Source organism: Pholcus phalangioides, unplaced genomic scaffold (assembly GCF_987345545.1).
Source record: "Pholcus phalangioides strain wild (caught in Gottingen) unplaced genomic scaffold, Ppha-v1.0 ptg000001l_1, whole genome shotgun sequence".
Taxonomy (NCBI): domain Eukaryota; kingdom Metazoa; phylum Arthropoda; class Arachnida; order Araneae; family Pholcidae; genus Pholcus; species Pholcus phalangioides.
Window position 1 is genome coordinate 874984 of NW_028301594.1, and position 22477 is coordinate 897460.

The window sequence follows — 22477 nt, forward strand, 5'->3', positions numbered from 1 at the left end:
TGAAGCAAGTGGACTTTTTTTGATTTGGCTATGGGGATCCCAGGCTTCACAGGCATAGGAGAGAGCAGGGAGGATATATATCTGGTAGCACAGATTAAGGACATGACTGGTGGAGTTTTTCATGTTACAACAAAGGAAAACGAGTTTTTGGAGACATTTATTAAAAATATAATCAACGTGAAGATTCCAGTGGAGGCAAGTTACTGCGGAGAGACAATTATTGAGACTCTATTGTAATGTAAAAGCTTTCGACTTTTTTTTAATTTTTTGTTCAAAGGAAATTACTATAGGCTATATGGTTGAATTGGATACTCCAGAATGAACTAAGATATACAACTATACACATATATTTCACTATGCTCTATTATTAGCAGGTCACATCAAAATTTTTCAAGAAATTGTATGCAGTCAATACCTACAGGAAAACTGAAAAAAAGAACAATGAGGCAATGTCACACAAAAAAGGAACATCACTAACTTCAATAAGTAAATTAATATAGCATGAAAAAGCACTTACAGCCAATGTCCCATGAGTTTTATATGCAAAATCAAGGAAAGATCCTGGTCCAGAACTTGTCAAAACTGAAGAATTAGCTTCACTACACATAACGCCTTGTGAGAGAAGTGGGTGACTTTGGACAAATGCTGAATTCATTTCATGTATCATGATATTGTCCAATTTTAACTTTTCATCTTCTGAATAATAACTTGATGGAAAACTGTATAGAAGAATGATAAAGTTACTTATATATATCTGAGAAAATATGAAATTTATGTAACCAATACAGAAACTTATTAATGCATTATGCCAATCAGTGACATGATTTTCTTTAAAAATGTTACTTCACAACTTAATTCTGTGTGGCTTAAAGTCATATATATTTTACTGCCCATGTATGGAATCTAACATCTTCACAGGGTGGCAGATCACTTTGTCAAGACACCATACTTCAGACTTAGACTTTTTTTTTTTTTCAAACCGAGCACAACTCAGGTCTGTTGCTACCTAGTGAGTTGTGCCGGAAGTGTAAGTGCGTGTACCTAACAGTCTGAGTGCGTATCTAGTGTTGTGTATGATTTTTCAGTGCTGCCATCTATATCTCAGAAGTGAAGTGAGTGAAGTGTAGTGACTGAATATTTGTACTGTTTGTAGGACTGTTGCTCTCTGTGGCGAGACTTTTTAACAGGGAGATCGGCTCGCATTTGCGCCTCGAAGTTGGGAACCACAGAAAACCAACTTCAGCCGACCACCACTGTGGCGACGATGGGGCTCGAACCCGGGTCCCCGTGATGCGAGTCCGTCACTATGACCACTCGGCCACCACAGCGGCTCAGACTTAGACTGTAACACACATATACTAGTACTTAACCGTACATGCACAAATTTCTAACCAATTGGTACATGTCAGATAGGATTGTGTGTGTGTGGCTATATGTGTGACCCTAATGTAAAAACGTTATCAGCATTATGCATATTTTGTGTTCAAATGGTGCTAAAATCTGTATATGATTTTTGAAATGAAAGTGGCAGGTGCCTGAATTTTCATGGTTAAATGTCTACCAGCTCTCTGAGGAGGGACTTTTTCAAGTGGGAGACTGGCTCATATGAAGTTGGAATATACATATACTAAAACATAAGGTCATATATTGATGCAGCTTCTTAGCAAAAATAAACATCAAACTGCTTTACACTTCGAACATAGATCAATTGAAAACCATAACTTACCTGATTTTCAAACCTTCACCTTCCAAACTTATAGCAGCAGAATACTCATAAGCATTGAAGTTTTGTTTCAATGCTTCTACGGCATCAAAGACACCATCAAAATCATCCCCAAACTTATTTCCAAGATCTAAGTCCCGTTCAATATTTACATCAAGATTGCCCCCAGAGGTTGACATTGACGTGATATCTACATCAGGATAGATGTGAATAGCAGACATTTCCAAAATTTTTAACACCCTTTGATCTTTGTGAACATAACCTGTAAAGAATGTAAAAAAATTACTACTCGTGTACAGTCAAATTCTTATGTATTCTGCACACATTTCCATTATACCTAACACAATCTATTATGCAAACGATATAGAATGGAGAAATGCAGCATTTTCTATACCTCACAACTAAGTATATCTTACATCTTTCTGTTTCAATAAAAACATATATATAATGTATGTCTGATTATATGCCAGTGTGCTGAGAACTTAATAATGTATTTGTACACTGAACCTAAGCATTACATCGGCGTATCCCCCGTATCATTCTAAGATAAAACTAAACTTTCATTTACTTACTTTTTTCCTGTATCCTACTAGCAATATTTGTTATAAAATACTTAGAAATAACTCTGAATAGTTGAAACAAACAATTTAATTAATTGAAATTCAAATGTTACACAGTAATATTTACAGTCGATTTATTAATAATGATGTTTTTTTGAAAAAAAAAAATTAGAGTGTGTAGGCATCGCATCAGTGAAAATAATGCAAGCCTTTAAAATTACATTTTTTAAAACATAAGCACTACAGTGGATAAGCCGCCACTGTGGTGGTCGAGCGGTCATAGTGACAGACTCACATTGCATAGATCCAGGTTCTAGTCCCATTGCCGTCACAGTGGTGGTCAGCTGAAGTTGGTTTTCTGCAGTTTTCCAACTTTGAGGCCAGTCTCCCACTTGGAAAAGTCTCTCCACAGAGAGCAAGCAGACTTTCAACATGAAACTTACATAACATGAAAATTCAAGCATTGCCATCTTTACTTCAACACAGATGGCAGCACTAGCAAGAACAAAAACAAGGACAACTCCATCAACATAAATAGGTTAGGGCCATGCATATACATACACTTACGCAACATGTTCTGACATGTATTGATTCATTCAAAATTCCTCAGAGGAATGTGTATGTGGTACATGTTCAGTTAAGAAGTAGTAGTGGATAAGCCAAGGAAATATAGTACACTTGTTCCCTCTCTAAAATTTCCAAATCATCTTGGTTTTTTAGCTAAATATCTGTACCAGCTTTAATCTGTACCAAATACAACAACTCAAAGCTCAAGCAATTCAGTATCAGGTTACATGTGTCAAGTTGTCCTCTAATCTTGGGACCTAAGTTATACTTCGGATCAGTTTTGTAGACAGTGGGGGGAACTTGAAAGAAATATCTTGTAATGACATCTTCTTTCTACAGCTAACTCAAGTTTGGGTGGAAAGAATGTTTTTTGTGTCAAGCTCTGAGATTGAATCTGCAGACCCCGGTGCTTCTTGCACTTTATCAGCAGAGCATTCTATCACTGCACCCAAGATGAAAATTATTATCAGCATTAGGTTTACGATCACAAAAAAAAAGCCTAAGATCACTAATACCATCATTACCTGAGCTATTGGTTTGCTTTGCTGAATATTCAGAATGTGATTTCCAATTTGTACGGTGCATGAGTGTGCGTGTTAAGGCAATGTCCGAAGTATGAGCAGTTCACTATTGACTAGATTTTGAACATTGGCAATGACATGTAATCTTACACCAAGTTTGGAGTGTGATATGCACCAACATACCTTGCACCAAATGACGAGCAAGTCTAATGCATAGTTCCCTTCCACCAGGCTGACTTTTATGCAAACCACCCAGTACTGCTATCTGCAATTTTCTCGCAATAGATTTCACCTGTAAAAATTTCTCAGTGGTCAGAAAACAATAATTGGATTCAATACAAATTATTCATACCAGTTTAAAATAGTAGTTAAAATTACTCAATAGCAGTTTTATCTGTGATAAAAGTATTGAAAATTAGGTAAAACAAGCATATTAAGGAGAAAACTAATTATAAACACTAACAACAGAAAATCTTGACTTTTCAGATGCAAAGATTGAAAATATTTTAAAATATATTGATTCAGGGGATGGAAATCCAAGCAAAGTGAACTTGATTAAAATAATTACCTCTGATGATATAATAGCAAAGTTTAGGACGTTTTTTCCCCTTTTACCAAAATTAGACATGGGCTTAACAATGTCCGGATGTTCACGAGACAAAAATATAATTTCCTTGTGAATTTCATTGTCACTGAGATATCTATTCTCTATGTTTGACATAATACCAAAATCTTTTTCTTGAGACCAATCCAAAAATTTATTGTCCAGTGTGAAATTTACTTGCACAGAACCACTATCTGGAACAGTAACCTCCTTAGTGTTTCTTGCATATCTGAAAATAAAAAAAACTGTCCATAGAGGCTATCTTCATCACATAATGAAGTTAGCTCAATTTGAAAAGAAAATCATGAGTAAAACATTTAGGCTAAAACCAAATACAAAATAATAAAAACCCAGATATTCATCATCATATCAAAATTAGACTCAATGATGAATCCAATGAGATTAAAAGTAAAAAAAAAAATTGTTTAAAGTAAAAACAAATTATAGTTCATACAATCACTACGTTTTTCACCATCATTCATCCGTAAAAATCAAGTGGGAGTGGAGAAAAAGTACCGAGATATGTTTTTAACATACAATATTTATCAATTGTTTGTTATTGGATAAATGAGAAGTTCTCCAGGAAGATAAGAAACTGAAGATCTTTTTATTTTATATTATGTGCACAACCCGGTTGAGTTCATAGGTGTTATTTTTGTCTTGATGCATGGAGATAGAAAACATAAGGTCACAAAATATCTAGACCGATCAGTTTGTTTTCAAGAGTCTTGCTCTTAAAAATGTGTACTGAAAACATTTTAGGCTTTCTTTTTTAATCCATTTTCTTTTAGGTTAATTTTTCATGTTAGATGAAATGGTTCAAAAACTTTCTGAAAGAGAAGTGGAGATACATTTGGGAAGAGATTTTGATTTTCTATACAAATTAATCAAGTGACAATAATTCTGATGATCATTGATGCAAAATTTGAGATCATAACGTGGTATCAAGGAAACAGTTATTTTCCAGATATTATGCTGAGGTGAACTCTGAAAGAAAAGTCATCACGTCTCCACTGGGACTCAAACCCAGGCCCTCTTTAACGTGGTATGTTATGTTAGATGTGCATCCATATCTACAAAAATATTTGTTAGCCCAATTTGTTAGCTGAGGTAGAAATACTGCAGAAAAAATCTGTTCACTGAAAATTCATAAGCTGAGGTATCACTATACTTCACAAATTCTAATACCGGCTCATATGCATTAAAGAACAACAAAGAAATTATTACCCATGTGCAGATACAGAAATAAGATATTTGCCAGGATTCAGAAGTCTCCAGTAATCTCCATATTCTGCAGAAATCAAGTCATGATCTATGCCGCTGACACTTATCGTTGCATTAGGAAAGGGTTGATTATTGATGTCTTTAATAAAACCATGTGCTCCAGTATGTACCTGTACAAATTATTATAAGCATAATTCAAAAATATAATATATAATTAGTATAAATTACCACATGATTTATCAAATTGATATAAAATTTAAGCTCAATCTTAAAAAAAAAAAAAGTTGTAAAAAGTTGTGTTTTTGTCATTAGCTCATGAAAACTTTACTCAGATTCAAAAATTATGCTCTTAGACTCTCAATCATGATTTTTGCAAGTTAATAACACTACTTCAGATTTTTTGTATTAATTCTTCATTAATATCTTTCAAATTTTCACAAATATTTTTCACTACATTTCAAATCATTATAAATAAATTAGGAGATTGTGCACCTACTTGTTCTATAAAAGCTAAGAGGGATTCTTTATTTTCTTCCCAGTAATGGGACAAATTCACAGCTTTCGGATACTTGTTACAGCCTAGTTCAAGAGTCACTTCAAAGCAATTGCTGTGCAAGTAATTCCAATCTTGCATACCTCCTGTAATATAATTTCAAAAAAAAAAAATTCTAATCAATTTCACCAAGCATAAATCAAAACATTGTTAACACAGATGGTCATTTACATACAAAAACGCTTTAAAATGTTGTAGATGTGTAAAAGAAAGATGCATTTATAAGTTCATGCATTCCAGAAAAATCATGCAAGCTATTTAATTGATTAACATAGAACCAGAACATAAAGACACATCCTAAGGGAACGCAGACCCAGTCTATGTTTCAAAGAATTTTTTTTTTTTATAATAACTTTATCCTCACATATTCCCTAGGGATCAGCATGATCCATCCAGGGAATGGTCCTTTTCTAACTGAAAAGTCACTGCTGACATAAAGACACAGTAAAACATGGCCATGCAATATTGCTATAAAAATATTTAAATTTTTAAACATGAGCAAAATATTTTAACCCACCCCATATCTCATGATAACCACCAGAAACACTTTATGCATATTATATTTTATCATAATTGTTTTGCTTACACAAAACACAGAACTACAAGGGTGTTTTGAAAGTAAATATACAATGGCTACTATTTATCGAAAGCATTTCTGGAAAAGTAAAAATCCTCCCTTTTATCTGATATAATCTCAGAATTAACCATGAAGTTGAAATGAATAAGGAGTTTTTAGGTTTTCCTTTTTCATTGCCTTTTTCATTGGTTACTTCTGAGATAAAAGTCTATTAAAAATTATTCACTATTAGCAGGATTCTGAAATGCCACTGCTCCATTGTGAACTTTTGCTACTCAAACTAAACTCAGCATTACAAAGACAAAAGAGCACCACAGAAAAGGTGAAGGGTTATAGTCAAAGTCAGTGTTGGTAACATATACAATAAAGTATTACTTCTCTTGTTATACAATATGTAACATTACTTTCCGAACAATTTCTGTATTTTTTCAAATGCATAATTATAATACACAGTATTATTGCTTATTGCTGCGGAAAAAAAATCTGTGTGAGAATCTTGCATGATAGAAGTGAAACTTATAGGTTGTTTAATATCTAGGCTGTGCAAATAGTGTGGGAACACGCACTCTTTCCCACTCCAACCTAACCAATTTTTCTTTTCTTCCAAATCGTGTGCATCGGCCCTCATAATAAAGTGGACGCTCTACGATTCCAGTGCTTTCGTCATGGGGGGGGGGGTGTATAGAAAGGTAATGAACTGTCTTTGCCCGATTGCCCAAAACAAAGCGACCATACCAACCCTCCACCCAACTTCACTTTTTTACATGGCCAAATCTCTATTGACATACCCAACACCATCACCCTAACCCATCTGCTTCTCAGCCTTCATCACACAATCAGCCATTTTATGGAACAGGCTTTGAGGAAAAAGAAAGCGTTCCACATTTTCTGTGATGGATTTTCTTTCCCTCACAAAATTTCACTCTTTAGTTCGTAAAGAAGCTTCACTTCAATAGCATTGCATCAATCAGAAATTATATGAAAATATGGTTTTTTGTAAGTATAAATACTCGTAAGATGTAATAAACTTACCAGATAAAACATACCAATGAGCACCATTAGTAATTCCATTTGGAAAAGCATCATCCAAGCGATCTCCACCAGCATCACAGGGTAGACCTAGATGCATTCTGGGATGGTGCTGTAACATACATTTCAATAAATATTCAGGTAAACTAATTAAATGGAAATTAATGAATCTGGTGAATCAGAAATGATTCCATATTTTCAGCTATAAAAATGGTATTCCCCCCCCCCCACTTCACAAATGACTTCAACATAGAAAGTAATAGAATAGACACATCTCCCTATATGTATCATTAGTGAGAAAAATATATATGGGCTATATTGTTATTTGTTTTGTTTTTTTTTTGTAAAACTGAAAACACCTACTTACCCAGTTCCATTCTTTGTAAGCAAAGTAAAAAAAACACAGTTAAATTTTTATTGGCTTCGATATTAATCACCAGATGCATAAATCATCATCATTCAAAACTTTATGAATATAAAGCTCTAATATAATAAAATCTCTATAACTGTAATGAAAATTCTTTAGATTAAGCTAATACTTTGTTTTAAATAATGTGAAACTTTCTTCGACTACAACTCACAATTACAATTTTCAAGTTTATCGCAACAGGCATTGAAAATTTAAATGCAATCCAAAATCATGAAGGGGAATAAAAAAAACAGTTACAAACTAGCATAAAACATTAACAGGCAATCAAATACTGTATTTCGACCAGTGAGCTGGTCAATTAATTTCTCCTTTTCCTTTTCTTTTAAAGGTTTGAAGCTAATAAAAAATATATATATTTCTGATTATATAAATTTTTTTATGAATACATTGAAACTGACTTCACACATCATGTTCTTAACTGTGTTTTTAAATCATAAAAAAAACATATATAATAACTGAAATAATTATAATTATTTTTCAAAAATTTAAATAATTAGGCAAAAAATCTTAATGACGACAATCCCGTTGTAACCAGATGAATAGTTGACCTATAAAAGGAACCCCCTGATTTTTTTTTGGCTTAAAATTTGGAAGAAAGAAGTTTCATCAAGGATATTTTCAATACAGTTGATGCTTGTTATAACAATCCCACATTATAGCTACCATTCTGTTACAATGACCAGTAGGATAAGTACCAAATTTTTCAATATAAATATTATCCCATGTTTTCCTTTCAACACAACGACCACCCAATATAATGCCTGTTTTCCCTGAAACGAAAGGAGTCATTATAATGAGCATTCACTGTATCCATGTATAAGAAACCCCCCACTATTTTTGGCAAAACGAGGTTCGTATACACATTAAAATATGATAGTTACAAGGTTTGCACTAAAATCTGCTTCATCATTTTCCCTGATTAAAGATTAAAAATTTCCCTAACTTTCAATGACCATAGCTGCTGGACAAAGCAGTTCAAAATCTTAACCATCTAAAATGTTTTTCAGTTTCAGTTACTCTGCAGAATTTTCTTCCTGACTTTTATCACATATTTTCCTATTTCCCTGACTTTTACAAACTGTTCAACACTCACCATTTTTCATTTCTTGGATTTTCCTCGACTTTCTCAGGTTGCTAAAAACCCTTGATTAATTTTAAATAATTTATTATCACACCTGATATCATTTTATAATTTTTGTCACATTACTCTAATTTTACCTATATTAGGACAAATTACAGGGAGCTTTTTCTTTCAACTAAGCACAACTCCAGTCTATCCACATGGGCAATTTACTACCGAGTGTGTTGTGCAAGTGTGTGCGTGTGCACTGTAGTCTTAGTGTGTATCTAGCACTGTGTCTGGTTTTTCAGTGCCACCATCTATATTTCAGAAGTGAAGTGTTAATTACTAGGAGCTACAACTTATAGCAATTCCCATTAAAAAGTCTCGCCAAAGAAAGCAACGGACCTACAATAATACAACTATTTAATCATTATACTTCTCTCGTAGTTAGAAAAACTGATGGCACATGGCAACAGTACACATAACAAGCATTACACAGAAAAAAAACTTCACTTCAGGTTCACTACATGTACACGCACATTCCAACATGTACCAATTTGTTAGAAGTTACAAAGAGGAATGTGGATGAGGTGCATGTGTAATTTAGTAGTAGTAGCTTATAGCAATTCCAAAAAGCTTTTCTTTATAGTCGATTCAGATATGTGAAGATAATTGATAAATTGTTTGTATACAGTACACGGTATTACTACTGCAGTCAAATCCTGTTATAATAAACTACAAGAGACCAGAAAAATCACTTCATAATAACAAATTTTGTTATAAAAGAATTCCAGATTTTTACATTGTTCCTATGTACACTTATACGGGGGAATCACAGAATTTTTTGTTAAAACAAGATTTTTGCTATAACAGTATTTATTAAAATGGGAATCGACTGTATTATGTAAGCTGCATCTAAAAAAATTTTGTATCTAAAAAAATTCAATTTTGTGCATATTAAGTTCTGGTTGCTTAACAACAGGAATTTACAATAACAAAAAGAGTAAAAAACAAATGTGTACATCTGAAATAGGTTGATAGAAATTGGAATGGACAATAAAAATTACCTGGGAATAAACAGTGGCTAATCTTTTGAACACTGAATCATCAGGACTTTCGCTGTAACCACCATCATGCATTTTTGCATTGTCATCATATGGATAGTTTGCAACAAGCGCTCCTCCGTGCAAATTGGCAGATAAAACAAATGGAAGAGAAACAGTCCACTTCATTATCGCAGATGTCTCAGGTTGCTGAACTGCATTATCTTTTGTAGTTCCGAATTGATCAGGGAAATTTCTGTTGAGGTCCACATTATTTGCATTTTTTCTTCCAGGATCTCCTATGAAATTCCCTAAGAACATGAGTAAAAAAAACTGAACATTAATATTATCGATTTTTTTCCCACTGAGTACACTATTACCATTTTTGTTAATATTAAATTTCAATAGTTTAATACAGTTTTTAATTTCTTATTATTGTTAGAGAGGTTTAATATTTTCAGATTTTTAAGTCACATAAATTAAATTTCTAGTCTTAATTTTTTCCCTGTAAATGTAATTATTATAATTTTAGCAACAATTGCTAAGCCCACTGCCAATTATGGTATAATGATTCTATTTAGATAGAAAAATATTTGAGATAACACAATTTTGCTTAAGCAAAATATTAACAGTAAATGAACAATGTGAAAGGCAAATCGATGTTAAGGTATAAAAATCAAATATTTGACTAGATCAACTTTGATATCATTTGTGCCTGATAAGCAACCCGAGTCAATATGTCAAGATTTTCCTGCTATGGATACCTATTAAGTATATATTTATTTGACAAAAGGACTCACATTGTGCTGAAAAAATGTTAAAATTATTTTACGTACATTTTACTTTCTTCTGTTTCACGCATTGTTTAATGACTAGATTGTCATAAATCCCATATATTTTATACAACCTCTGACAATAAAGTTCGGTGAATGAAGTCAGAACAGCAGATCTGGCAACACTGGTGAAGCAAAACACTGCACATGCGTAACGGCAGGTGTTGACCATCTGCCGCCACCATTGTTCAGTTGAGCGTCGTTTGTGTTCCGTGACAGACTTGTTTTACAAAGTGCGTTGGTTCTTAACTGAGAACAGGAAAATCCACAAGGAATTTCTACCTGAGGGAATTGTAATTTCAATGTACCTGCAAGGTACATTGAAATTTTGACCCGCTTCATGAAACGTCTACGCAGGGTACGACCTAAGTACGCACAACAAGGTTCATGGTTTCTTGTTCACGACAATGCTCGCCCTCACACAGCCAATATCGTCAACCCGTTCCTGGCAAAAAAGCGGGTGGTGCAAATTGAACATCCACCATACTCGCCAGATCTCAATCCTCCAGACTTCTTCCTATTCCCACAACTCAAACTTGCTTTGAAAGGAAAGAGATTTGACGATATTCCTGACATTCAATGAAACGTGACGAGTCTTTTGAACTCCATCCCAAAAAAAGACTTCTTGCAAAGTTTCCAGGACACGTATAGGAGATCTCAGCGGTGCATAGTAATGGGAGGTGACTATTTTGAAGCGACAGTAAGGCAACTTTCGTTAACATTTCATCTACGTTAATGTTACAGAACTATTCACCGAACTTTATCATCAGAGGTTGTAGTATCACAAGTTGGTAGATGTTTTACTAAAACATCTCTATGCATTCGGGTGAGCAAATACTGTATTTACTCACATAAAAGATGAGGTTTCTACAGGCCGTCATTTGGGGGAGAGGGGGGGCACGGCCTTCGGCCTTACAAAATACACTAGAAATGGTATATATATATGCATACACTGAGTACATGTTCTTTGCCCCCCCCCCCCGTTGAAATGACGGCCCTGGGTTTTAATTCAATTTTCAGTGCTTTAAAAACCTATGTTGTTCTATATGCGTGAGCAAATGTTTAAACAAAAACTGTCACCGATAGAGATGGACAGCTTTTTTCTCAGCCCAATATACCAAGGAAACAAACATTTTTTGGATTTTATGCCGAGGTGAACTAGGAAAGAAAGGTCATCTTGTCTCCGCCTGGACTCGAACCCATGCCTTCTTGCATAAAAATTTGATGAAAGAACAGAAAAAAAAAAACCAGGAAATAAGGAAGGTAGGGTCATGTCTCAAGTGGTGTGGATGGCAGCATGCAATCAATATCAATGACAAAGTTAAGGTCATAATCAGAGGGAGTGTAAAATAGTTGGAAATTTATTGATAAAATAACCAAAAATTGATTAATAAAACAATCAAAAACCAACGAGAGAAATAGTTCCAGAATTTCGAAAATTCTGAATTTATGACAGACATAATTTTGACAATTGTGAAAGTTTTCAATACTTCTGGGAACTCCTCTATTTATTTCACAGTCTTGGGCCAGATACATGGACCCCAACAGTGGTATCAGAGCCTGGGGCACAGTGGATGCTTGAACTCCCACAGTATTTTGTAACACCCTTTCTCAGTGCCCAACCCCCAGAATCTATTCAGAAATTCCCCAAACACAATAAATAATAACCCAACTTACATTGACCTGCATTTACGTCCTAAAAACTTATGCTATTATCTATGAATAAACACACAAAAGGAGTTTAATTAATAAATCTGCTTTTGTACTTTTGCTTATTTTGATTTCTAAAATCATAACTTGTCTTATATGCCAGATCCTTTCATATTCGAGCAGATACTGTATGTATTCACTTAAGGTAGAGTACGAGATGATAAATTTTTTGAAGTTATTATCTTATTTTGTTTTTGAACAGTAACTCAACTTCTTCCTGTTGATAATAAAGAGAAGAATTCAAAGAATCTAAAAATCAATTATAGTCATCAGAACAGAATATGACAGAAAAACAAGATCACAACACACAGAATATGGCAATATAGTAGATACTATCACAAACTCACTAATCTGATGTTATGGAATGATGAAGATACTTACCCTCATGAGCTTTCTCATATCCATCAGGGTTCATTGAAGGAAGGATGTGCAGTCGAATGGAATTCACCGTGTTTGCTACTCTGTCAGATCTGTTGTAGTTTTCACACAGGTATTGTATGAGAGTTAGGAGCAGCTCCCGACCAACCACTTCATTGCCATGCATATTAGCAACATACTTAAACTCTGGTTCACCTTTTTTTTTAAATACAAATATTATACAAAAAAAATTAATCACAAACTTTTACATCTCATTAAGCTTTAATGATACATCATGAACACTATAATAATAAATATACAGTCAATGCTCGTTTTTACAAACCTGTACAAGGTCGACTAATTAGTTAGTAAAATCAAAAGTTCATAAATAGGTCAGGAAAGACATTCAAAAGAATGGTATATTATTTTGGACCAGAAGACGAGTTCATAAAATTTAAAGTCTACAGCTGTATTTTTCATACATATAATTATTAGTACATGATAACCTAGTTTTTACCATATCACAGTCATAAATGCCCAAGAGAAAATATTTCTCATTTCCCTCAGTATTTTAACTATTAATGTAATAAATTATTCATAAATTAATTAAGCACTGTTAAAGTTTTGTTTATTACTTACACATTAGAAATAATTATTTGTTAACATTAGAAGGACCAAGCCCTGTTGTAGAAGGAATGTGGCAGCTGAAGACAAACACTTCCTTCACAATTCATAGGTAATTAACATTTATTATGCAATTAAACTTTCAGAACCTACAAGATTGAGCGTGACTCTCTGGTTTGAGCGGGAAACTCAAGTTCAGTTCCACCATCGTGCAGGTGCGCTTTTTTCCCTATTACGTAGACAGCATCACCCAGTGGTGGGTGCTGTCACCACAGCCTGTTGTCCCAGAGCTACTCTCAGCATCTGGGGGTTGATACTCATGGTACCAATTAATACCACTCAATTATTCAACCCTTGTCCTCAGATCGGAGTAAAAGATTATTTATTTACTGCTTTAACAAATAATGTATGTATGAGGATCCTGATGATATAACAAATAATGTATGTATGTATGAAGTTCAGTTCCACCATCGCGCAGGTGCGCTTTTTTCCCTATTACGTAGACAGCATTACCCAGTGGTGGGCACTGTCACCACAGCCTGTCATTTTGACCGTTTCAATATTCTAATTCCATTTCCTGGACAGATCATACAGATTTCTTGGGAATACGTGAGGATCGCATTATTAAAATTGAGTGTTACATTGAGTGTTTTCCAGGGTGAGAAAAAGGAAAATATTCTTCTACTGAATTCAATGCATTCAAATGTTGAAATACATATTCTTATACTGAGAAGAAAAAAATTCTTGAAACCATTGAGTTTTACAATTAAACAAAGTACAGCGTTGAAAATGTTGATCTCATAGCTCGAAAGCACTCTGTGTAAGTATCCAAGCACAGATTGACAGTGAATATTTTCTATAACTTTTCAATTTAGCCTCAATAAATGCTTGGTTGATTTGCAGAAAACAAATGGAAATGTTATTTCCTTCTTGTAAAAATTAGCTAAAAATCTTAGAGAACCATATTTGTGCTGAAATCAGAATTTTGTAGATAACAACAATTAATGAATGAACGCCAGAACTTTGCCACTGGACTTGTCCTGTTGCCAAGTTCTCTTCCAGCCCAGTTTCATGACAGAGTCTGGAACACTTTATTTTGCCGATAACAACAATCACTACTGTATCAGATGGCATGTAGCAATGTCAGATTTTGCCATATAATAACAAAACAAACAATATATTTTCGATGGATAAGAAATCTTTGCATGGAAAATGCATTTCTAATGTAAATTGCATTTCAAATAAGTTTTGAAAAATGTAAAAAGTGTGATGCACAGTTGTTTTGAATATTAATATTTCTTGTTTGTTATACTACAAGAAATTTTTCCAATATATATTAAAAATAAAATTTAATTATGAATTTTAATCGAAAAAATCCTATTTTCTCATATTTTAATGGCTTGCCTTCACTGATACATATACAGGGTGGGCAAAAAGTCTGTAGAATTTTTAAAAATGAATAAAAATCTGAAAAATAACTGAAATAAAAAACGGTTAGCAGGGTTAGCATCATTAGGTCATGAGAATTTTTTTAAGACCTGAAAAAAATAACTCGAGAAACAGCCGATAGGTGCTGGTACGAGTGACTTCTGTGGGAATATGCAAATGAAATTGTTATAAGAACTTGCACTCCTAATCCACAACCAATTCACCATTGTAAACCGTGTATGTGGACCTGCTGCACTCTGCCGTTGCTGGATTTGTGACTCACCTGCAATGTGTTATTCCCTGTGGAACACATACGGCTGTAATAAACGATTTGGAGGCATTCTGTTCGTTATTTGCATGTCTTTTCTTTGACTTGTGTACGTCAGCGTCACCTATTGGCTGTTTTTGAGAGAGGGTTTTCCTGTCTTAAAAAAATTCCTGTGACCTAGCGATGCTATCCCTGCAAACTGTTTTTTATTTTGGTTATTTTCCTGGGATTTATGCATTTTTAAAATTTTCATGGACTTTTTGCCAACCCTTTATTTAAACATAACAAAAATTACAAAAAACCGGGAGTATGTAGCAAAAATCAACCTCCTATCATTTTGACCAGCAGCTGTCTTTTTAGGTAGAAGAAATTGTTGGTTCTAGTGTTAATGTTTTCCAGTTTGAATTTTTTTTTCCTTTAAATAAATTTCAATGAATAGTAATGAAATTTTATTTTATTTATTATTATTATTTTTTTTTAAATTTCTGACATGAGTTTTGATGCCAACCACATACTTTTATTATGATGTGCTCGATTTTTATGAATTTTTAAAAAGTCTAGTGACTTTTGATCTGTCCTGTATGCACAAATGTCATTCTGGCAAAATAGGACAAAAAAAAAAAAAAAAATTTATCAAAAACAAAAGTCAACAACGCAATCCAAAAAAATCTTTACCTGCTAATAAATGAAATATAGTCAGCAACAAAGTTTGTTAAAATTTCATGGTGAAAAATACAATGTTAAAAGGTAGGAAAATCCGACAAAGCATTTTGCCTGTTTCAGCATTTAACTTGATATTTATGCTGGGCACTCGCAACATGTTCCACATATTTTTGGTATTTCATTTTCAACTTGGACAAGCACTGATACTCTGAATAATTTTTTTTATCAATTGCATTTTCATTTCTTTTTTACTTGCGTTTCTATCTTTTTTTTCATCCATTTTATGTAGACAACAGATTTATAACTTATCTCTGTTTTGCTAGAGCATGAGTTGCATTCTCAAAGCAAAGTCTTTAGACGAAACATTACTACAGTTGGATGTTGCAACCAAGAAAAAAATTTAGATTTATTTTTTATCCTCTAACTTATGGTCGAAAATTCCTTCTGGTTACTTAATGCTAGGAGAAAGACATTTTTATATGTATTAAAACACTGATCAAAGACTGAGCATGTTGAAAACATGTGCTTTTCAGAAATAATAGATGTCGCTGAACTGAAACATCTAAAAAGGTGAAAATAATTTTCAATTATATATTTCTCAAAAAAAAAAAAAGCCAGGGGAAAAACATTTAATAAAATAACTTGCATACTTTCCCCTAAATAAATCTAATTTGTGAAGTAATTTACAATTTTGATTGATTTAAAAGGAGGTTCAAGTGATGGCTATATTCTTTTTAACCTTCTCAGTAGAAAATTTGATAGGTGGCAATTTGTGTTGTAGGACTTGAACCAATGTTTTTCAAATGCCACAAATGGGAAAAAAAGCTGGGGAAAATTTGCATTTTGCTATAAACTATTGATAAAAAATATTCAAAATTGTAAAAAAGATGAAATATGAAAGTATACTAGCTCTAAAAACATATATTATTCAAAATAATAATTTTGTTTTAAGATTGAAAATTATGATTTTAAAATTTGAAAATGAGCTAGGGATAGTCAAGAGTAGGTCCTTTCTTTAGCCCTTTCAGTGGTTTTTAAAATTTTCCTGATCTGCATTAAAACTACCTCATTGGAAATAAAAGCGCGTTGAAAACCCAAGATATTTTGGAGTGATGGAAACAAAACAGATCAAGTTAGACGAGATATCGCAGGATGACTACTGTAAGGATTAACAAATGAAATTTTGTTCAAGCAAATTAAAATAATCGATTGATGAAAAAATTATAATCAGAGTGACAGGAGGTTTTAGAAATGAATATAAATAAGAAGTGATGAAAAAAAAATTCTGTGTTAAATGTATTTTATGTAAACTGCTGGGAACACCATTTAGGCCAATTTCAGTGAGAATCACCCATAGCTAAATGAATAAATTGCTACTTCTTAGTATTTTATTTATTTATTTTTTTATTTTTTTTTTTTTTTTTGAGTGCTATCAAATACTGAGTACGTAGTTAACATACCTGGTTCATGTATGCCAGGGTTGTCACTTATCTCCATGACATAAAGATCTCTCCCTAGAACAGACTTGCCAATGCTGTACATTCTTGTTATGCTCGGGTAAAGTTTAGCAAATTTCCTCATAAAAGCTTCCAAATCCGGAAAGTGATGATGTTTAAATTCAGGTGGAGTTACAAAATCCTCTGAAAATTCAAAGGTTGATACAGCAGGTGCAGACTTGACTTTTTCTGTGGTGATTCCTATTGTTGGCAGTAATGTTGAAACTTGTGTCTCAGATATTGTTGTGTCTGTTGTCAGAGAGGTAGAAGTAGCATTATCTTCATCTTGAGTGTAAAGAGAAGCATTATGCAGCTGACTAGCTTCTTTATACAACATGTTTTCCTTGTTTACAGGTTCCAGTTCAAAATTTTCAATAGTTGCTACATTTTTTTTTACTGCCACATTCCGTTTCTGTGATTGATATCTAAAAAAAATACATGAATTTATTTTATTAAATGGAATACCCAAGTTATTAAAAACAAATTTAAAGGAAACTATACAAAAAAAATTAATGAAGGAAAGTGTAAAATGCCATTGAGCAGCTGCTCAAAAGGAAGAGAGTTTGTGACTGTGCACGAGCAACGAGTGACATTTTGGGAAATGTAAATCAACAGCAAGAGAGGAGCAATAGTTGATTGATTGGGGAATGATGTAGGAAACAGTTGTATTGAGAGATTTTGAATATACTAAGTTCACAATAGAGTTCGTTTTATTAGCATTCGAAAAAGCCTGCTTGAAGCTGCAGCCATTCCTTAGCTAACGAAAGCAATTCCAAAAAATCATTAACAAATAAGACAAATACAAAACTTCTAATGTATTTTGACAAGTTATGGGTGTTTGTCTTCAGAGGATAATAAATATCATGCAGGGTAATCCGATTTAAATCAGCTTGATTTAAATTATGATTAAAATCACAATTTAAATCACATGATTTTTTTAAATCATTGATTTAAATCACAAAATTTAAATTTTGTTTTTTTTCGCATAATTTCAATGATATTGAAGTAAATGTAACCTGGTATGGTTTGCACGTTACTGATATGTGATTAAAAGAAATATAGATCTTTGGGGTAAATATAGACTTAAATTTACTCCTTAGATACAATGCAGAAATAAAACTGCTCTATTTCTAGATTTTGTGCACAGAAAACATTGAAGAAACATATAGGGAGCTAAACTTAGATAAACTGCACTATATTCAATGTATTGCAATTGTGGCACTAGGGTTCTCTCATGATTAAAAAACAGAAAAATAATTTTTGTATATAGCCTTGCCCTAATTACTGATTCAAAGTAATAGATATTGTACCAACAGATATCATTGGGCTTTCAACTTTACTTTTTGTATTAAAATTTTGAGTTTGCTTGTTTTTTTACCAAAATCATTAAATCTGTGAAAGAATGAAAATATGTAGAATATTAAGTAACATTATCCAAGTCAGAAACATTCATTCATTGTGCAAGAAACAATATTGTCAATAGAATTTGTTTTATTTAGTTGATGCTGAATGGTCCTTTGGTTGTACATCGAGTGAATTGAGATACCTGCACTATATGTATGATACTCAGTTGCCACCACGCATTCACTTTAATGGGAGTGGGTTCATGAATAAAAACACTTTTCCCTACAAAAAAATTTTAATCCATGAAGTTAATTTGGGCTCAACGACCTTTCATGTTACATAAACACATTTGATCATTTTGATCATTTTTGACACACCACGGTCATTTTCTGCACACAAGGGCTAATTAGACCGGGACCTACAATTTATCGCCAATTCCGAACGGCAGGCTTGTTTTTTATACTCATCGAGAGGTTGGTGCACTAACCCCACGATGGGGACCCCCTGCGGTAGCAATTTTTTGCTGCGGTCAAGTCACCGTTTTTTTGTTGTACCCCTGTGTCAGGAACGTTTCCTGATAAGGACGAACCGGGTATCAAACTCGCGACACCTCTAAACATCCTTTGGTATTTTAGGCGAGTATCTTATCGACCGGTCTACCACGCCCTCTACATAAACACAGATTTTTGGTGCTCGTAATTTTTGCTAATACTTCATTTGTCGTTTATTCATTAATGCTTAATTAAATTTGAGCAATTATGAGAACAAAAACAGTTAGGTGATATGAAAATGTGCATTCTTAATGATGAACACAATTTGTTTTCGTTAATAAGCAGTCAGTTAATTTTAATCAAAAAAACTAATTTAAATTTTTAAAAATCTAATTTAAATTTTAAAAATTCTAATTTAAATCCAAACCATACAATTTTTTTTAAAAATAAAATTATTTGTTCATACCCTGATATCACACTGATCGAGGATCCCGCTTGGATTGTTTACCAAATCTTAACTCTAGGTTGCTCAGTGGAAAGAAAACTATACATCTGCCTAAGTCAACCATTCTGGTCAAGACGTTTGACATGGACATGCATATATTTTTCTTTCCTCTCAGCAACTGAAAGTTAAAACTTGGTAAAAAATCCAAGCGGGATCGTCGGCCCACATGATATTTTTTATCCTCTGAAGATGAAACCCATAGCATGTTGAAATGTGTTAAAAGTTTTGTATCTGCCTTGTTCATTGTTGATTTTCAGAATATTATTAGGCGAAGTATATTTACTCTTCAAAATGAAAGCAACACTGTAAATTTTAAAAAGTTTTTTTTTAATTCAGAAACCAAAGTCAATTAAGTTTTATGTCTACATAGCAGTGCTTCTTTGCGCTCTCTCTGTGAGATACAAAAAACAAAAATTACCTCCCCCTCCTCCCAGTAAAAAAAATCCATAATTCTATTCATTGTAAATTTTCCAGCTTATGTTTCCCAAAAAGATTGCTCTTTCGCTCACTTTTTCAGGAACTTCATGCTAGAGTATAGTTTCCCAAACTTTTTGTTCTATCAATCCCTCTCCCCCAACTCAAGCCAACACATGGGATCCTATATTATACACGTAGCTTTTATTGCTCCCGAACCATTCTATAACCCACCAGGGGATGATATTGCCCACTTTGGGAAACACTGCTTTACAGCATGAAATTTGAAATTATTAAAACGAAGGAAAGAAAAGAAGAGCAGAATGCGCTTATGTTACTACAAATTCTTGACACCTGAAATGAAGCTAGAATATTCAACTAGAATAGAATATTTTTCTTTACTATGTAAAATTTTAAAAATACAGGGTGGATGAGAAGTACTGGTGACACATTTTTAAAACTAATAACAAATTAACCAATCGACATGAAAAGATGCAGTTTACAAGAAAATACTTATCATGACATGAGTTATTGTTTCTTTGACAAATTAGAATAAAAGCTCAAATTATAAGTAGTTTGTGTAATTAATGTTTATGACAATTTATGTTACATATATGAGTCATCCAATTGCTTAATTCTACTCGTTAAGCACAATTTTTTTAAAAAGAAAGTGAAAAAGAAACTTTTCTAGAGTTGTACTTTTTGAGCCGATTGAAATTTAAAATTTTAACGGTATAACATTAACATTTTAACACGCTTCAGCTTAAAAAATACACTCTACAAAAAGTTTCTTTTTCACTTTCTTTAAAAAAAATCTGATTGGCGTTTAACAAGTTTTGCAACTGGACGACCCATACATATAAACTTATCACATTTTGATATAAGCACCCTTTTCAGATCAGGCTACATCTAAGCAGGCGAAAAAGGTGCTCATGTTAAAATATGGTAGTTTTCTATGTATTACAAATTGTCAAAAAAATTAATTATGCACTGTTTGTGCTGCATTTTATGTGCTAGGCTGAGTTTTCCTTTTTTCAGCACCACCTATGAGTGAAATTTGAACTTTTTTTTAACTTATCAAGAAAAAAAACTCTAGGCCATGGTAAGTATTTTAGTGCAATCCCTACATCTTTGTCTTAATTAATCTAATAATTGGTAGATTTGTTATTAATTTTCAAAATATGTCCAGGACTTCTCATCTCCACACTGTATTTTTATAAACTTACAAACATTCTAAAAATAGCAAAAATATTTTAGAAGGAATAAGTTTATTTATTATTTATGAGTTTATTTAGAAGGAATAAGTTTATTTATTATTTATGAGTTTATTTAGAAGGAATAAGTTAAATTTTGGAAAAACTGCACACACATTTTGTCTAAAATTAATTAATTTTTTTTTCATACATATCCTGCATCAACTGTTGAGAGCTTACCCATATGAAGAAACTTCCATAGTGTACATTCCAGGCAGCAATAACCTCCAATAATGACCATCTTTACTGCTTGTTACATTGTGATCAACTGTAGAAATGGTTACATATGCTTGACTGATACCTTTCTTAGACACTGCATCTGTTATCAAACCTTTTACTCCCATATGAACCTATATGTGATGTAAAAAAACCATTTCACTTTTCTTTTCTTTTGCACACCATTGTCATAAAACAAAATAATCTGATTTGATTTGTATTAAAAAAAAGGACTAATCAGTAGGGCTAGGATTTTTATGCTCTAAATACTTCTAAAATATGACCTATAAAAAATGCATTTATGCTCTTAAAAAACTGCAAATATATGCCCTATAAAACGAAAAATATGTCCTAAAAGATTTTTCATTCCTATATCAAATAACATTAGTTTTACCAAAATAATATGATAATGAGAAGTGTTGATGCAGTCTAAATTATTTTGAACCATTACTTATTGTATGAACAAAACTTTTTCGTTTACTAACTGATTTCATCCAGCCAAGATTTCCCTTTTGAGTAAGTTTTTCCCGACAAATTCAGAATTAATCTGCTGCCATCTATACGTGAAAATACCTAGCCAAGTACAGTATTTAGCTTTAGAAAAGTATTGCAGAAAATTAAAATAAATTAATAAATAATTCTTTTTATTTAATAAACCTCTCGAAATTTAACACAAACGCTAAAAAATTTCTTCCCCCCCCCCCATTTGCCAATTTTAGCCAATTTTTTCCACAAGTTACCATCTCCGATTCAGATGATTAATCTATTTACAGCTACACACCAGTGTCCTTGAAGGGGTAGTATTTTTATGCTCCAAAAATTCAGCCATGGTTGAAAAACCTGAATTTCAGGATTTTTACCAATCAGCAACAATGCTTCATTTTTAGTGCATAAAAATCCTAGCACTAGGAGCTCTCCTAAGAGGCAAGAGCCACAAAAACCAGTCTGAAGCAGGATTGGAATAGAGAGGAAAAAATTTAC

The 22477-nt window shown here is 32.9% G+C and overlaps 1 protein-coding gene across 1 annotated transcript in view; it reads right to left on the reverse strand.

The window, feature by feature from the left end:
• LOC149089632 (carboxypeptidase D-like) overlaps positions 1-22477 on the reverse strand; it is a 55479-nt gene that overhangs the window by 26161 nt on the left and 6841 nt on the right. Inside the window, exons 3-13 of the mRNA XM_089232437.1 lie at positions 21461-21630; positions 17238-17698; positions 12819-13010; positions 9919-10205; positions 7362-7470; positions 5696-5838; positions 5203-5369; positions 3940-4204; positions 3555-3663; positions 1727-1985; positions 518-719 (exon numbers count right to left, since the gene is read on the reverse strand). Coding sequence (XP_089088563.1) covers positions 518-719; positions 1727-1985; positions 3555-3663; positions 3940-4204; positions 5203-5369; positions 5696-5838; positions 7362-7470; positions 9919-10205; positions 12819-13010; positions 17238-17698; positions 21461-21630 — 2364 coding nt within the window. The remainder of the gene's footprint in view (positions 1-517; positions 720-1726; positions 1986-3554; positions 3664-3939; positions 4205-5202; positions 5370-5695; positions 5839-7361; positions 7471-9918; positions 10206-12818; positions 13011-17237; positions 17699-21460; positions 21631-22477) is intronic.